The sequence below is a fragment of the Balaenoptera borealis genome (genome assembly GCF_965194805.1).
Source record: "Balaenoptera borealis genome assembly, chromosome: 1".
NCBI classification, from domain to species: domain Eukaryota; kingdom Metazoa; phylum Chordata; class Mammalia; order Artiodactyla; family Balaenopteridae; genus Balaenoptera; species Balaenoptera borealis.
The window spans coordinates 172,996,907-173,014,717 of NC_138860.1; the positions used below are offsets into that span (position 1 = coordinate 172,996,907).

A 17,811-nucleotide genomic window follows, 5' to 3' on the forward strand; every position below is an offset into this window, starting at 1 on the left:
GGAAGGAGTAAACCTGGAGTGTTTGAAAAATAAATAGCAAGGAAGCCAGGGTGGCTAAAGCAGAGGGAATAAGGGCAAATAAGGGGAAAAGAGATGAGGCCAGAGAGAGGTGGGAGCTAGATTGGGTGGGTCCTTATAAGTCATGTGGACCTTGGAGGGATCTGAGCAGGGGGTGACAGTATCTGACTTAGGCTTTACAGGGATCCTTCTTTGTTGAGGCGAGATTGCTCAGAGGCGATTGTAATAATCTGGGCAAGAAATGGGTGGTGGCTTGGACTGGAGTGGTAGCAGTGGAGGTGGAAAGAAGTGATTGGATTCAGGAAAGGAGTCAAGGATGACTCAGGTTTTTGGCCTATGTAAGTGGGAAGACAGAGTGATTGTTTCCTGGATGGGGAAGACAGTGGGAGAAGCAGGCTTGGGGAGGGGGTGGGAAGGCCTGGAGTTTCTTTTTGAACATGCTGAGTTTGAGATTTTTGTTGGAAAACCAGGTGGACACGTTGAGCGTTCAGTTGGACGTAAAAGTCTAGAGTTTCGAGAAGAGGAGATGAAAATCTATGCATCATCTGCATATAGATCTTATTTGAAACCACAAGAAAGAATGAGATCACCAGAGAAATGAATACAGATATAGAGCAGTGAAAATGTGAGAACTGAACCCTGGGGCCCCAACATTCAGAGTTTGCAGCTGAGGAGGAGGAAAGGGAGAAGGGGCAGAATTCAGCAACAGGAGACTGAGAAGGAGCAGCCAGTGAGGCAGGAGAAAAACCAGGAGAAAAGCCAGGAGAGAGAGCCAGCTAATTGAAGAAAGTGATTCAAGAAGGATCAGGTGATCAAATGTGTTGAAGGCTGCTGATGGGTAAAGAAAGATGAGGACTGAGAAATGACCATTTGATCAAGCAACATGGAGGTACAGGGTGGCAGAATGTGCCATCCCAAAATATGCCACTTTGGCATAAGGATTATTATTATTATTATTACTAATTTTTGCAACTCACGTCAAATAAGGATTATTTTGAGGTAGAGGCAATTGAGAAGAAGGAGAGGCTTCTCTACCCTACCCTTATTTGTATAAAAGTAGGACACACATCTATAAAGGTGTCCCTCCTCCTGTCTCTACCGGGAAGGACAGAAGTCAATCACCAGAGACAACTTTAGGCCCTTATCAGCCTAGAGACAGCTCCGGAGGAATCTATATACAGACTTTACTAACTAACCTTTATCTACCATCATTTCCCTTGATTTGCCTTCCCACAATTTCCTGCCCCTAGAGTCAGACCATTTTCCTTTCTCTTGTCACTTATCTAAAAGTTTACCATTCCTTTGCTAAGATGCTATCAGCCCAAGTTCTAACTAATCTTTGAGTCACTCATCTCTGGGTATATTATGCACGTGTTTATGAACTTCTGTTTGTTCTTCTCTTGTTAATCTGTCTTTTGCCAGTATAATTTACGCAGGCCCAGCTGGAGAAGCTAAGATGGGCAGAAGAAGAGATTTTTATTCTCCTACAGAGGTCACTAGTGACATTGACAAGAGTGGTTTTAGGTACACCATACGGGGGTGAAAACCTAACTGGATCAGATTTGAGAATCTGGGAGGAGAGAAACGATGCAGGCAGTACAGACAATTCTCTCAAGGTTTTGGCAATAGCTGGAAAGGAGTGTGGGGTGAACAGATGTGTGTTAAGGTGTCAAAATAATGCGGGCTAGCCTGGTGGCGCAGTGGTTAAGAATCTGCCTGCCAATGCAGGGGACATGGGTTCAATCCCTGGTCCGGGAAGATCCCACATGCCGCGGAGAGACTAAGCCCGTGCGCCGCAATTACTGAGCCTACGCTCTAGAGCCCACGAGCCACAACTACTGAGCCTGCGTGCCACAACTACTGAAGCCCGCATGCCCCAACTACTGAAGCCTGCACGCCTAGAGCCCGTGCTCCACAACAAGAGAAGCCACCGCAATGAGAAGCCCACGCACCGCAACGAAGAGTAGCCCCCACTCACTGCAACTAGAGAAAGCCCGCGCGCAGCAACGAAGATCCAAAGCAGCCAAAAATAAAATAAATTAAATTAAATTTAAAAAAAAAAGCATTACGCTCATGATAGAGGTTGCCCTGTCATTGGTAGAGGTTGATGTACATTACTTTTTTTTTTTTTGGCCGTGTAGCCTGTGGGATATCAGTTCCCCGACCAGGGATCAAACCTTCACCCCCTGCATTGGAAGGGCAGAGTCTTAACCGCTGGACCATCAGGGAAGTCCTACATTACATTCTTGATAGAGGCTGATGTCAGTGAAGGTTCAAAGAGACTTTAAAATTTGATAAAATAGTGTAGATATCTGTAAAAAAGAAAAAATTGAAGGCAAATAGAACAAACTGTAACAGCTGATAATTCAGAAAGGTAAAAAATTTGGTTTGTTATACTATCTTTACACTTTCAAATGTCTTTGTAAATAATTAGAGGGCAAAAAAAGTTTGTGGGCCTGAATGTGTGAAGGCCCTTGAGTGCCATGTCCGGAATGGGGTCTGCAGCTGTCTAAACAGGGGGACCATGGCTCAGAATGTTCTCCCTGAAAGCTGTGTGTAGCTCAGACTGGATGTGGGAACAATAAAAAGTTTACTTTAATAGTCCAGGCCAGAGTTTTCCAAAGTGTAGACAGGACCATCTGCATCAAAATCTCCCAAGGGCACTCAATAAAATTCAAACCCTGGGCCTTTCCCCTCCAGCCTACTAAATCCTAATGTTTCCAGCAGGGCCAAGCAATCTGTACCTGAGAAGATGGAGTGGTAGCAAGTTCAGGGGAAGGTGGGGGGCTGCGTTTAGTACCTGTGGAGATGGAGGTGCCCACAGGACTTTCAGCCTGTGAGTAGATATAAGAGTTTCAAGTTCACCGATGGGTGTTTATCAGATTCATAGTCAAGTCTCCCACGGCAGGAAGCACAGGGACTTGCACACAGTAGGTGCTAAATGTTTATTAAGTGACTTATGAATTTAGCTTAAAAGCCATTCACTGGATCACAAATTCTACCTCCTTACCAACTCTCTCCTAGTTGCCGAGGACGTGCGTGTTTTTTCATGCTGGCTATCAGCCCAGAGAAGTGGGAAAAGCTTGGATTTCAGAGTCAGACAGACTTGGATTCTCACCTGGCTCCCCTTCTTCCCAGCTCTGTGGCCACAACTGACTCTCTCCTTGGAACCTTAGTTTTCTCATGTGCAAGTAATATACCTTGTCATTCATTCATTCATTAGGGCTCTCTTGCTCTCCTGGAGCTCACATCCTATGGGGGGGAATGGCAGTAAACAATAAATACAGTAAATAGGTTTATTATATCATATGTGAGAAGGTGGCTGGGCCTGAGTGGTAGTGGTAGTAGTGGTCAGGTAGGGGAGGTATCAGGAGTCACCACATAGTAGTGGTGAGAAGGAAGATTTGTGGAAAGGCTTGAGGGATGTGATGGAGTAGGCCAAGTGGATATCTGGAGAAGAGTGTTCCAGGCAGAAGGAACAGCAAGTGCTAAGGCCCTGAGGTAGAAGTGTGGCTGGCAGTGTTTGAGAAATAGCAAGGAGGCAGTGTGGTTGGAGTGAAGTGAGTGAAGGGGAGACTGAAAGAAGAGGGCCTTGGGACTTCCCTGGTGGTCCAGTGGGTAAGACTCCGCACTCACAATGCGGGGGGCCTGGGTTCGATTCCTGGTCAAGAAACTAGATCCCACATGCATTCCACAGCTAAGAAGTTTGCATGCTGCAACTGAAGATCCCGCATGCCGCAACTAAACATGCTGCAACGAAGATCCCGTGTGCCACAACTGAGACCTGGCGCAGCCAAAATAAATACATACATACATACATATTTTTAAAAAAGACTATTAAAAAAAAAGAAGAGGGCCTTGCAGGGCTGTGATGTTATATAACAAAGGAAATAAGGAAATGAACTCAGTTACAGAGTGCCAATAATGTGTAAGTAACTGAGCTTGACATATGTCAGCCATTTAATCCTTGCACTAACCTTAAAGGCAGGTGTTGTGACCTCACCCACTTTTATACACATGAATAAACTGAGTGACATAAACAAAATATGACTTGCTCATGATGTACAGCTAGTAAGTGGCCCAGAGGATCCTTTCCAAGCACCACACATTGTTTGCTACGCATCTGTCATAGCTATAGCAATTCCATAAAATTCCCATTCCTTTTAGCAAAAGGATTCAATGAGGGGGACTGAGGAGCAGACATGGCCTAAGCAAGGGGGGATACCACCCAGGCCCAGGCATCCTGAGACTGTTCTGGATCTGCAGGAAGAAGAGTCTGCAGATATACAGCCCCTCTGAGTCAAGGGCAATGTGGGCCTGCAATGGTTAAAAAATGAGGACTTGCTAGACTTCCCCAGTGGTCCATTGGTTAAGACTCTGTGCTTCCACTGTAGGGAGCATGGGTTCGATCCCTGGTCAATCCCTGGTCCAGGAAATTCCACATGCCGCCTGGGGTGGCCAGAAAAAAAAAAAAAAAAAAAGAGGACTTGCTAAAACAGGGTTACAAATATTGTAGCATATTTTAACTGATTACCTTCAACAAGATCATGCTTTTAACATGCAGAGGGACTTCCCTGGTGGCGCGGTGGTTAAGGATCCACCTGCCAATGCAGGGGACATGGGTTCGAGCCCTGGTCCGGGAAGATCCCACATGCCACGGAGCAACTAAGCCCGTGAGCCACAACTACTGAGCCCATGTGCCACAACTACTGAAGCCCGCACGCCTAGAGCCCCTGCTTCGCAACAAGAGAAGCCACCACAGTGAGAAGCCTGCACACCGCAACGAAGAGTAGCCCCTGCTCACTGCAACTAGAGAAAGCCCGCACACAGCAACAAAGACCCAAAGCAGCCAAAAATAAATAAAATAAAATAAATAATAAATTTAAAAAAACATGTGGAATACACAGCAATATAATTTATATAAAATTATTAAATTCATAGCATACCACGGGGGAGTGGTCTGATGATGGGACCAGTTTCACAGATGTGAGGGACTTCTTTCTAGCCTGTGTTTCTGTGTCTGAATGTATAACTTCATGTGGCCCTAACACCGAAAGTCTACATTTGAGCCCCTCAGTACATGTAAATAAAGATAAAGATGGTAAATGTATGTGGTACTTGCTGGCTGCTGCCCTGAGTTCTATATGTACATTGGCTAAGACCCTTAGAACAGCCCCATGAGATTGGCATTATTGTTTCCATGTGATGGAGGAAGAAACAGTGAATCAGGGAGGTTGACTGATTTACCCAAGGTCTTCTAACTAGTGAGTGGTGGTGTGGGGATCTGAACCTAGACAATCTGGCTAGATTCTTAATCTTAATTCTTATGCTATACTGCCTGGTCCAGGCTGGGCCTTGGCCACTGGCTGTCCCAGGTGGTTTTTCCCAAGGGCTCTTTCCTGGCACTGTCATGTTGATACAACCTTCTCCAAGCTGCGGAGGATCTTAGGGCGCTATTTCCTGGTCCTCATGGGATCTGCTACCTCCAAGGCTGGCACCCAAGGACTGACTGAGGACCGGAATGAGGGAGAGTCAGAGAGTGAGGAGGATCAGAGTGCACGGGTGAATGTTGACCTCAAGACTGGAAAGGACTGGGAGTTCCCTGATGGTCTAGTGGTTAGGATTTGGCACTTTCACTGCCGTGGCCTGGGTTCAATCCCTGGGAACTGAGATCCCGCGAGCCACGCAGCATGGCAAAAAAAAAAAAAAAAAAAAAGACTGGAAAGGACTATAAGTCTCAGGGTTCTGGCCCATGTCACCTGCATAAAGTCCCTCCACTAGCCCCACCTTTGCCTCCTTTTTTCTACACTGAACCTGTGGTGTTTTGAAACAGCTCTGGATTAAGATGTTAGAAAACTGACTTAAGTCCTGGATCTGTTACCTAACAGCTGTGTGATCTTGGCCAAATGGCTTTATGTCTCTGAGTCCTCAGTTTTGTCATCTGTAAAATGGAAATGAGAATAATAGCTGCTATTTATTGAGCACCAGGACTTGGATCATTGATAAACCTGGGGCATTTGGTTGTAAACTATAAAGGACCGAACCATGTGAGGCATGTTGTCGTTGTTCTGATCCTTGTCCTAAATGCTTTTCCTCTCTTTGGTTATTTCCATTATAGCTGATGTTCTCCTTTCATCTGCTCCAGGTGACACAAGGCCCTTGGATTTCTCTGAAGGCTTTTCTAGGCTCTTCTGTCATCTCCCAAGTGGCTGGACCTGTGCCAGGAGAATGTGAAGTACAGAGAATTCAGTTTAATGTTGGCACCTTCAGTCACAATCACATCACTCTAGTAGCATTTAAATATACTTTTATGTGAAAGGAGAGCATATCTCATGAAAAGTACACAGATCATGAGTGCTCAATGAGTTATCACAGAACAACTACATCTGTGTAACCTTTGTAACCACCACCCAGTAAAGAAAGAGAACATTATCAGCACCCTAGAAGCCCTTGTTGTGTCCACTTTGTGCCCCCTCCTAACCACTGCCACCTCCTTCCGCCCCATGTCTATGTCTGTGTTGCCAAAGCCCAGCACAAAGCCTTGTCAAGAGGCCCATAAATAGTTGCTAAACTGAACTAAGCCCTTTGACATCATTTTGTGATCTCAAGCTAGTCACTTGGACTTTCTCTGCCTTGATTCACTCTTCTGCAAAACAAGGGTGGCATTTCAGTAATCTCAATAATTCTCAACCCTAGTTGAGAATCACCTGGGGAAACTTTTGAAAAACTATCCATCTTGCTTGGGCACTACCCTGGAGGAAGTGGATACAAACCTCTGAAGGTCCTAGGCAATGGTAGTGTTTAAAAGCTTTCCAAGGATTCCAGTGTATGGCCATGATCTCTCAAATCTTACAAATTCCAACCAACACTATATGTTCAAATCTCAGTTCCACTGCTGTTGTGGGTTGAATTTTGTCCTCCACAAAGATGTTGAAGTTCTAACCCCCAGCACCTGTGAATGTGGACTTATTTGAAAATAGGGTTATTGAAAATGATCAAGTTAAGATGAGGTCATTAGGGTGGGCCCCTAATCCAGTGTGACTGGAAACCTTATAAAAAGGGGAAATCTGGACCCAGAGACAGATACACAGGGAGATCACCACGTGAAGACTGGAGTTATCAAGGAGCACCAAAGATTGTTGGTAAACCACCAGAAGCTAGGAGAGACACATGGAACAGATTCTTCCTCACAGCCCTCAGAAGGAACCAACTCTGCTGACACCTTGACTTCAGACTTCTAGCCTCCAGGATATGAGACAGTAAATTTCTGTTCTTTAAGCCACCCAGTTTGTGGTACTTTGTTACAGTAACCCTAGCAAACCGATATAACTATTTACATACTAGTTAAGGAACTCTCTTTACCTGTTTCCTCATCTGCAAAAGTGGAACCATAATAATTGTTCTATGTGCTGGGCTCCATTCTAAACACTTTACATAGATTATCTCATTTAGTCATCACATATACTATACTACAGCAGATATAGGTACTCCTGTTATCCCCACTTTTTCAGATGAGAAAACTGTGCAACAGAGAGGTTAAGTAATTTGCTCAAGATCACATGGTAACTAAATGTATAAGATAATAATACATCCTTCACAAGATTACTGGGGAGTCTCCATGAGACTGTGGATGTGGATGTGAAGGCGCTTTGTAAGTAGTAGAGCATTTTACTCATGTTAGTTAGAATCTCTGTAGATTCAGGACTTTTTTTTTGCCATCTCTGACTCTCCCTCCTCTTTCGACGCGATACTTCCTTTCCTCGGAGACAGGGGTCGCTGCGTTGAGCGGGCGCTGACACGTCCTTCTAGCCCGCTGCACCGGCTGCTCGCTGGTGCCTATAAGTGGCAGCGCCGGGCTCAGAGAGGCATCAGTCCGCCGCCGCCGGGGCTGGGGCCGGGGCTGCAACTGGAAGTGGAGCTGGACGCGGAGGAACTGAAGCTGGGCCAGGGCGCAGCGCAGCACCGCGCCGGGGCCGCAAGGAGGGGCGTTTCGCTGCTGGCCCACCGCGAGCCGCCCTCAGCGCGCGCCAAGGCGCCCTCTCGCCAGGCCGCCTGCCTCCGCCTTCCGCCTCCCTCCATTTCCCCGGAATCTCAGCCCGGCGCGCCTGCACCCCGGTCCTTCTTTGGGTGGGGAAACTCCCGGCCGCTTTCTGGCTTCACTTCCTCGCAGCCTGGGCTCTCAGCCCCCTCTCTTCTTCTCCTGGACTGGGTCTCACCTCCTTCCATCCCCTTCCTTTAGCTCAGGCTCCCTTCCCCTTACCTTAGCCGAGTCCCAGCTCATCAGTCACTTTCCTCAGCCGAGGGTCCCCACCCTCCCTTTTCCTTTTCCTTGCCTGGGATCCAACCCATCCTGTCCCTTCCTCTGTCCCTAGGGTGCAGTCTCTCCCCTCCCCCACCCCCTTTCCCAGGCCTGGAGTTCCAGACCTTTTGGTCTTCTCTTACGGTCCTGAGTCCTTGTCCCTGTTCCCCAGTTTGGAGTTCTAGATCGTGAACCCAGCCTTCCTCCACTTCCAGAGGACTGCTTCCACAAAAACACATCTCTAAAACATGAACTTTGCTTAGAGACTCCCCCAGTCTCTCTTCCCCCGTTGCTGACCCCCTGCTACCTATGTCCCAGGTCTTACTCTCACTTTGCTAAGGGTCGAGGGTGGCAGCAGGATGCTTCTCTGGTCTGGTGTCTGTGGCCTCTCTCCGCCTCGAATCTTCCCTTCCCTGCTCGTGGCAGTAGCCTTGGTGGGGCTGCTACCCGTTCTTAGAAGCCATGGCCTCCAGCCCAGCCCTACTGCCAGCACCATCAGAGGCTCAGAGCCGCCACGGGAACGCTCCATTGGGGAGGTCACCACCGCCCCACCGGAGCTCGCCCCCGAGAGCCGCCCTGTTAACCATTCCTTCACTGAACACAGCCTGAAATCTCGAAAGGCCTTTCCAGTCCTGGGCATCGACTACACACACGTGCGCACACCCTTCGAAATCTCCCTGTGGATCCTGCTGGCCTGCCTTATGAAGATAGGTAAGTGCAGTTCGCCCCCAATGCTTCCGCCGCCACCAAACTAATGAGCTTCTTGAACCATCCTTACCACTTGAGGCTGCCTAGGAATAAAGGTCTGGACTACTCCTGTAAAGTAGGCAGCCTCTATCCCATCATCGTGGTCCTTCTCAAACGGGAGCTCTGTGGCCTCTGTGGTCTGAGGCCTCCTAAGATTGGAGGCAGCATTGTTCATGGGAGAGGATGGGATGCTTCAGGTACTAGGTACCTTCAGCGAGGCTTCCAGGCCTGGCAAGTCTCCTCTGGCTGGGACAGACCCCGAGGGGAGCCAGGGACCCAGCTGTGTGAGACAGGAGTGTCTTCAGCAAGTGGCACAGTCCGCTCTGTCCACAGCGACCAGTGTAATTACATGCTTCATGGGAGGGTGTTCCAGGATGGAGGCTATTTCTACTTGGTTTGTCTAAGGAGTTTGAGTGTAGTGGGGGACCTGTGTGCTGGAGACTTACAGGTGTGGTGGAAGATGAGGCATCCCCATATCCTCACCTTCCTTCGTCCCCAGCGTGTTATCTGTCAGCTTTGCCTGCCCAGGCTGGTCAGGAGCCCCTGAGTCAGTTTCCTGCCTGGGAATGCCATTCCTTATACAGTTTATGGGACAGGGGCCTTGGGAATTCCTGAAGTCTGGTTTGGGGGTGGAGGGAGAGTGGAGGAGGGTCAAGCTTGGTCTGGCCCCAGCTCATCTCCAGGTTGCACCCAGCTGTGTCTCAAGGTGCTGTCATGTTGGCCTGCCGGCTGCTCATCCAAGAGGGAGAGGGACAGGTGGAGGAGCTCAGCATGTTCTGATCTGAAGAGACTTTGAAACGTTCTTTTTGGGAGAAGGAAACAGAAGAGTTGTTCCCTTCCAGAGGATCGTCTCCCTGCTAGGCCTGAGCGCTCTGCTCTGCTGGGTGATTGATGGAGCTCACCAGAGCCTGCAGAGCCCAGAAGTCCCTTGAAGTGGTGTCCGGGAGGTGGGGGGTGGGGGAGTTTGAAAGCTGCCTTTGCTTTTTTAGCCCCCAGCTAGCTGTGGAAGGCACGGGGGCCTGCAACTCTGCTGGTTTGGGTTTGGAGAGTTTGTGACTTTTGGCAGGAAGCCTTGCAGCTTTCCCAAGGACATGCAGGAGCTGAGTGGCGATGCCAGGCTGGTATGAGGCAGGCTCTGGGACATGCTGCAGGAGGGCACTCGTGCTTCTGTTTTGACAGATCCGGGAGCTGGCTTCCTGATACGGGGCTTTGGTGCTGTGACAGTAGCAGGCCTGCACATGGAGCTGGGCCACCAGCACCTATCCCCTGATGGCAGCCAGCTTCCCGGAAAAAATCGAGGCCTGGGCAAGGGGAGCCATGTGTACTGATTCTGACAAATACATGACCTTGAACAAGCTGGGGCCTTTTTCTGCAGGTCTCGCCCACCTGTGAAACTGGCAAGACTCTCTAAATTTGACCGTATCAATTGAATCATGAAACCCTGTGTCTTAATTTGTTGGTGAGAAGCTGAAGTGACTGATGTGTCACTTGCCTGTGTGAGACCAGGAAGAGGCCTCATAAGCACTATTTATAAATTGCCCTCCTCTTTCCAACCCCCTCACCTGGCATTGTGTTAGGGCATTAGAGGCTAATGCACACACTGTGGGTCTCAGTGCCTTCTGGTGGGTCGACAGCATGACCACAAAGATCCTACTCTGGATAGTCAGGAGTTTGTCTCTGCAGGCCTGATTACCTCTAATCCTAATGGGGTCAGGCTTGGCCTGCTTTGTCCCCGCCAAAACTGTGCCCGGGACCCTGGGCAGCTGGCAGAGGTGGTGCCATGACAAGGGTGTCAGTCTAGAAGTTAGGAAACTTGGCCTCTTATACCACCTCCCTCTGTGACCTTGGGCCAGTCATGCCTCTCCACTTGTCAATTGATCTTTGTGGCTTCTTGCTGGTCTGACATTTCTGCCATTCCGCTGACTTGGGTAACCCTGGCAAGTCACTCACCCTTGGGCCACAGTTTTCTCATCGTAAAGTGAGCAGGCTGGATATGATCTCCAAGGGCATTTGTAGTTCCAAGAGACTGTGTCTCTGGCTTGATAGGGCAATTTTCTGCCTCTGAAAACAGGGGTGCCCTAGCATCTGGCCATCCTGGGAAGAGGGCAGAGAGAAAGATGGCCAAAAGATCTTAAGGATCCCAGTTCAGGTGGCAAAAAGTGAAAGCCCATTTTTCCCTTTACCTTGCAGTGTTTTGTTTTGTTTTGGCTGCGCAGCTTGTGGGATCTCAGTTCCCCAACCAGGGATTGAACCTGGGCTGCGGCAGTTGAAAGCCCCAAATCCTAACCACTAGACCGCTGGGGAACTCCCCCTTTGCAGTGTTGAATTGAGGTTGGCACCACTCTGCACTTACCCTCTCTGAGCCTCAGTTTCCTCAAGTATAAAAAGGGGGAAATAATAGTATCTAGCTATAATGCTGCTGGCATGATGATGACAAAAATTAACGCACGTAAAGCTGGCTTTGTACCTATAGGAAGCACTCAGTGAGTTGCAGCTGCTCCTGTTGGTATTTCAACCACCTAAGGTAAACGCATCCCTACCTCAGCCCCTCCTACAGTCTTCCTCTGAGGCTGGAGGATTACAAATCTCTCAACCTGGGCTGCCACCAGCAGTCCTTCCTTAAGGTTTCAGGAAGGACTGAAAGTCAGTCCTACTGACTTTGTTCTTCCTTCACTTAAGCTGCCTCCAGAGCAGGTCCTGTGGGGAGGGGACATGGCACCAACCGACTTGGGGGATGGGGGGTGTGCCGAGACCATGCTCCCTCTGTACTGTCAGATACCCAGGAGCCTAGGAGTTCATTTTGGGGTCTTGCCTATTCTCTCAGCACCCCAGCATGGGTAGGAGCTATGTTGGAGGCCTCATTCTGTCATCTATGGCAGCTGCTTCCCTTGCAAGTTACCCCTCCTTTAAAAATAGAAGGTGCTGTGTGCAGTTCTCACTCCTATCCTAATCGTTGAGCAGAGCCTCAGGTAGATACTGTCGGAGATGCGTGTGGGAAAGGTGGGGTTAGAGCTGAAGTTCTAGAGGAGATGCTTCTGGATTCTTTTCTAAGTGACTCAGTGGGTCACATTAGGCAAGTCACTTCCCGTCTCTGGGCCTTTTTTCTCTCTCTGACAGTCAGGGATTCTTGCCTTTTCCTTGGTGAGGAGGGGCTCGTGACGTGAGTTGGGGTTAGACTATTGGGAGAACTGTGAGAATGACTCCAAGCCTTAAGTAGGCCCATTCCCCTCCCCCAGCCCCGCCTTACATTGTGGTTCGGACTGTGCGTGAATTCCGCTTTGTCCCTGTTTACCTGGCTCCCAGTCCAGTGCCTGTTTCAAGGGAGAGCCTCACTGTAACCCAGGTCACCACTGGCACCCCCTGCGTTTGTTTACACATATCGCGGACCCGGAACTCCTGGCAGCCTATGAAGCAAGTATTCATCTCGTCTCCTGACCAGAGACAAAAAAAACCTTCCTTTGTCCCTTCACATCTTACAGCTTTTTCTGGTTTTGGTGTTTGCAAGGTGTGTTCTGCCATTGCCTCCTTAGAGCAAGTCTGTGAGGAGGGGAGATGGGGATCATTATTGCCCACTTCACATGCGTGGATATCAGACCCAGCAACTGGTTTCCTGTGTAAGACTAGAACTCGCCTCTCACTTCTCAGAATGAGAGAGGAACGACTTAAAGGTCACCTTGAAACTGTCTCTAGAAGCCCAGATGGAACTCTCCAAAAAGAAGGAGGTGACCTTTTCCTCTTTGGGAAAACAGCTGAGTGACTGCAGGACAGTGGGAGGGGAGGTCATCTGGGGACTGGGAAGAAGCTTCAGGTAGGACATGTGTGTCCTGAGGCTCCAGGACACTTAGAGGGCCTCTGTTGGTCATATCGCCTGGACTTCATTCAGCTGAACACCCATGAGGTGCACCTTGCCTCTCCTTCCCGCCCCACCTAGCCCCTCCGGCCCTGGTGGGAAGGACAGACGTTGTCACAAAAGCCTGGTCTCTGCCCATGCCCCTCGGTACCAGGCCCCTAGTTTCTCTGAACCTGACTTGCCGCATCGGGAAGGTAAGGATGCCGTCTCTACCTTCCAGGACGGATGTAGAGACCGAACGTGGAATGCTAGCACAGAGCCCAGCGTGCTGTGGCAGCTTCCAGGGCCTGTTCGGATTCCTCCACTTTGGGCGGTCTTCCCAGCCCACTCCAGCCCGCAGCCGTTGCCTTCATTTCTCCCCTAAAACCGTATCCCTTATTGTTTATCCACAACTTTGGCATTAGGCCTAGCCTGCCCTGTGACATCTCTTCTGTTGGGGGGGGATGTGTGTTTTAGTAAGAATTACCATTTATTAAGTATCTACAGAGTGGTGTCAGGCACTTTATAAAAGTAATCTCATTTAATTCCTACTATCATCCTATGAGATAAAGGCTCTCTGTCTCACAGATGAGGAAACAGCCCAAAGGGGTTATCTGCTGTGATGCTGAATTGCCATTTATCTTCTGTTTGAGCCTTGGCACAGTCTCCTCTCAGGGTGCAGCTGCATCTCCTGCCCCTCACGTCCTCCTCAGCAGATGCCCGGGCCCCTGCACGGGGTGGGTGCCCAGCTCACTGCACCTGCCTTCCGGGATTTTAGGACTCCCTCTGGGGGCTGGCACTTGTTGATGGCGGAAGCCCTCTCCCTGCCCTGAGAAAGCTGTAGGGGTTCTGTGCCGGCTTTGGGCCCATCCTCTGTCCCTGTGAGTCCACATACGTGTACCTGAATCACACAGCCAGGCTGGGCCTATCCCTTGTCCTCTGCTAGTGACCCTGCCTGCCATCTCTTTGCTCTCTCAGTGGTCTGACTGAGCTTGCTTCTTCCCTGCTTGGGCAGGGGAATGCCACTTAAAGAGTAGTTTCCTTTTCCCAGCAGGGGATGGCTAACCTTGTGATTACCATCTCCTGCTTCTGGGCTGGAAGGGTACTGGGCTGCTTTTGGTTACCCTTGGGGCCCAGCAGGATCCCCTGAGAGGCAGCCTCTGTGCTGGGAGCAAATGGCACAACTCTCTTTAGCCTTGTAAGGCAGGTAGAGTTTAGTAGTAATTCTCATTAGTATTGTAACTTGTTTCCAAAGCACTTGCGTGTACAGTATTTAATTCCAATCTTCTCAGTGGTCCTGTGGGTTAGAATAGCAGGTGGTATTGATGTAACCACTTTACATCTAAGGAAACCGAGCCCCAGGTTGTGACCTGCCTGAGGTCACTTAGCAAGTAAGTGGCAAAGGACACAATCCCTGGATTTCTAACCCAAGGCCGTGTCCTCTTTCCTGCCTGGTCAGGTCATTGTGAAGACCAAGGGGGACCAGATTTCCCAAGGGTCTTTAACTAGAGTAAATGACCAGGCACATCCATGTTGGTAACTTGAGTAGTTGAGAGGAGAGACACTGTTTCCTCTTGGAGGAGCGAAGGGCTAAAGGAGCATGGTGGTTTGGGTTGGTCTGGAGCCCAGGCCAACTTAACTCCAAGTTCTTAACCCCTCAAGCATGCCTGTATTTGTATGAAGAAAGTGTGTGAGAGTGTGAAGGCTGACTCAGCCTTGGGACCTGTCATTCTCACAGTCTGGGGAGCAGCAAACTTTTGAAATGGAAACTTTTCCTTTCCCTTGATGTGTTGTAGGCACTCTGGGAGGAGAAGGGAGAGGCAGAGAAGTGAATTACAACAGAAAACATGCTGGATGGGGCAGGAGAGGGAAGGGGTCAAGAGACCCTGAGGTATGGTATGTTGCTAGCTTTTTGCTGCCTAGCTGTGTGACCTTAGGCAAGGCACTACTTCTCTGAGCCCTCATGTCCTAATTTGTAATATTTATGCTAAATATTTGTTAATTATATTAGCTGTCACTTATTAAGCTCCTGCTGCAGAGGCTGTGTCAGGTACTTGCACAGCTAGAAAACAGTGGGGTTGAAGCCCAGATCTGTCTCACTTTGGAGCTCTTGTTCTTTTCATCATCATGCCCTGATTCCCTTTCGGTTCAAAAGTTTTATTTTTCCCATGATCATTTTGAACAGGGAAGGATTAAAGGCATTTCAAGTCTTGGCTGCTCTCTGTGGATCATTTCTTGGGTTGGGGGGAAAACTGTGACCCCCCCACCCCCCCCGCTCCAAGTCTTACCGTGAAGCAAATAGCCCTTCTCAGAGGTGGTAGCATTCAGAAACACAGGAGGGACAGGGCACTGGAGCTCAGCAGCCCTGGGCTCCCTTTGGGAATGCCAGCCTGTACACGGCCGGCGGGCCTGCCTCCCTCCCTCCCTCCCTCCCTCCTCCTGTCACCCTCCCCCACCTGCCCCCCTTTCCTTCCGTGGTGGGGAGAGAAGGCTCACTCAGCAAACCCAGGACCTGGGTTATTCCTGAGTCATCCATTGCCTGTGTGGGCCTCCTTCTGCAGCACTCACTCCCCCTGTAAACGTCTGAGTCAGACATGTCTCCCCAAGGTTGTCTGCACACACTGCGCTGGGCCCAACCATCTCTTTAGATGCTGACAAACATCAACTGATACTTTAAGGCAGGCCGTGATTATATGTGGGTATTTTTAATCTTACAGGCTAATCTAATTTTAACTGAACTAAGTTTTGAGTTGGGCCGGGATCAGTGGGCTGCCCCCCTTCCCTGGGATCGTGCTGACTTCATTTCCTTCCCCTGAAAGCTCTTTCAACATGCGGGGCCAGTTTTGGAGTCTGTTAGGTCGTACATGACCCCTGAGTTCTGACACTGACTTGCTGAGAACCTGGAGTTTCCCCAAATTACCCAGGCAAGCTCTTTCCTGAAAACATACAGCCTTAAGCAGCTCTGAGTGAGATTCAGGATGAGAATTCCTATTCCTTCCCAAGTCCCCTTCCCGGTCCCTTGGGGGACACTTACCCCTAAGCCCAGACTGGCCCTTCCACAGCACTGGGCCTATCTGAGACCAGGCCACTGAAAAGCGGAGAGGTGACATCACAGCTGTGTCAGGCAGAATCTATGAGCTCACAAAAATAATAAGTAGCTAACACTTACGTAGCACTTGCTGTGTGCCGGGCAGACTCACAGAGGCTCTGGCTCTGGGCTGGCCAGCCAGGACTGAGAGCAGCTAATTAATTCGTCTGTCCAAGGTGGGGTCGTAGAGGCAGGTCAGCTGAAACCAGCCAGCGGGCTCTGAGCTTGTGGCACATCGGGGAACCAAGAAGAGTGAGACCCAGGCCTGGCTCACCAGGAGCTTCCAGTCTGTTTGGAGAAAATGGTCCATCTGTGCTGAGGTCTTGGCGGACTCCTGGCAGAGGCAGAGTTCAGAGGGAACAAGCAGTCCCCGAGGGCACAGGTGGTTAGGGAAGGCTTCTCAGAGGAGGTGGAATTTGAGCCAGTCTTGAAGATAGAGAGGAATTAGGCAAGCAGGCAGGACAGAGAGAGCTATTCTTAGGACAGGATTCCTACAAGAATGTAAGCCCCTTGAGTGCAGAGCCTTTGTTTGCTTTCTTCTCTGTGCCTGGCACAGAGGGAGGGCTCCTAAATACTTGGGGGACAAATAAGTGCATGACTGACTTCCCGTGTAGAGATAGTGTCCATGTGAAGCCTTTGAGGAAGACAAGAAATCAGCTTGACACAGAGTGATGCTCTAGGCGTCAGCCAGCACCTGTGTAAGTGCTGCTGCCACAGCCGCCTTCCTCCCCCTCTGTCTCCCTCGGCTTGGCTCTAATGGAGGGTCTTCTAGGGCATCCTCTCTGGGCTGGGTGGGGTCTCTCTGGGAAAGTCTGCATCTGTTTGGTTTACCCTCAATTTGTATAAGTAAAAGCAAGATACCAGAGCTTCCTCAGGGAGCTGCCGAGAGCCCTAATTGAATTAAGCTTTTCCTGGGAAGATTCATCGAGTCATCAACCGCACTGTGACTGTGAATTAATGAGACCAGTGCCATAAACCATGCAAAAAGGCAGTCTTGCTAATTTATAGTTGTACCTAGACAGGTTGACTTATGCCTTCTCTTTGTTTGTGTGTGTGTGTTGGGAGTGGGCTGGGGCCAGAATCTCCTTTCTGTGGCAAGTTTATTTTTATGATATGAATAAATAAAACATGTTCAACAGTAGAGAGGGGTATTAAGGTAAAAAGTAAAAGTTTTCCTCCTCACTTCTCTGACCACCTCCACTGTCATACTCCCCAGAGGTTACCACTGTTAACTTTCTCGTGCATCTTTTCAGAAATTCTCTGTGCGTATATGAGTGTGAGTGTGAGGGCAGATTTTAGTTTTTAATCTTTTTTGTGTGTGTGGCTGCGAGGCTTGCAGGATCTTAGTTCCCCGACCAGGGATTGAACCCGTGCCCTCAGCAGTGAAGGCGTGGAGTCCTAACCACTGGATCACTAGGGAATTCCCAGATTTAGTTGTTTTTTGTTTTTTAATCGTAACATCTTTATTGGAGTATAATTTACAATGGTGTGTTAGTTTCTGCTTTATAACAAAGTGAATCAGCTATACATATACATATATCCCCATATCCCCTCCCTCTTGCATCTCCCTCCCACCCTCCCTATCCCACCCCTCTAGGTTGTCACAAAGCACTGAGCTGATCTCCTTGTGCTATGTGGCTTCTTCCCACTAGCTATTTTACATTTGGTAGTGTATATATGTCAGTGCTACTCTCTCACTTCGTCCCAGCTTACCCTTCCCCCTCCCCGTGTCCTCAAGTCCATTCTCTACGTCAGCATCTTTATTGCTGTCCTGCCCCTAGGTTCGTGAGAACCATTTTTTTTTTTTTTTTTTTAGATTTCATATATACG

General features: G+C 49.3%; 1 protein-coding gene and 1 long non-coding RNA gene across 5 annotated transcripts in view; one reads left to right on the forward strand and one right to left on the reverse strand.

Annotated features, from left to right (window-relative positions):
• The window catches only part of LOC309608701, a 42,631-nt gene that overhangs the window by 7,087 nt on the left and 17,733 nt on the right, over positions 1 to 17,811 (reverse strand). Inside the window, exons 2-4 of one of the 4 annotated variants that reach the window (XR_014233071.1) lie at positions 16,063 to 16,407; positions 4,965 to 6,233; positions 3,137 to 3,270 (exon numbers count right to left, since the gene is read on the reverse strand). This is a non-coding gene — a long non-coding RNA (uncharacterized lncRNA). The remainder of the gene's footprint in view (positions 1 to 3,136; positions 3,271 to 4,964; positions 6,234 to 16,062; positions 16,408 to 17,811) is intronic. The other 3 variants (XR_014233074.1, XR_014233072.1, XR_014233073.1) reach the window with 3 other exon arrangements.
• Positions 8,003 to 17,811, forward strand: part of SLC9A1 (solute carrier family 9 member A1) — a 50,419-nt gene continuing 40,610 nt past the window's right edge. The window contains exon 1 of the mRNA XM_082349057.1: positions 8,003 to 9,028. Within this exon, the coding sequence (XP_082205183.1) occupies positions 8,677 to 9,028 (352 nt within the window). The 5' untranslated portion in view covers positions 8,003 to 8,676. The remainder of the gene's footprint in view (positions 9,029 to 17,811) is intronic.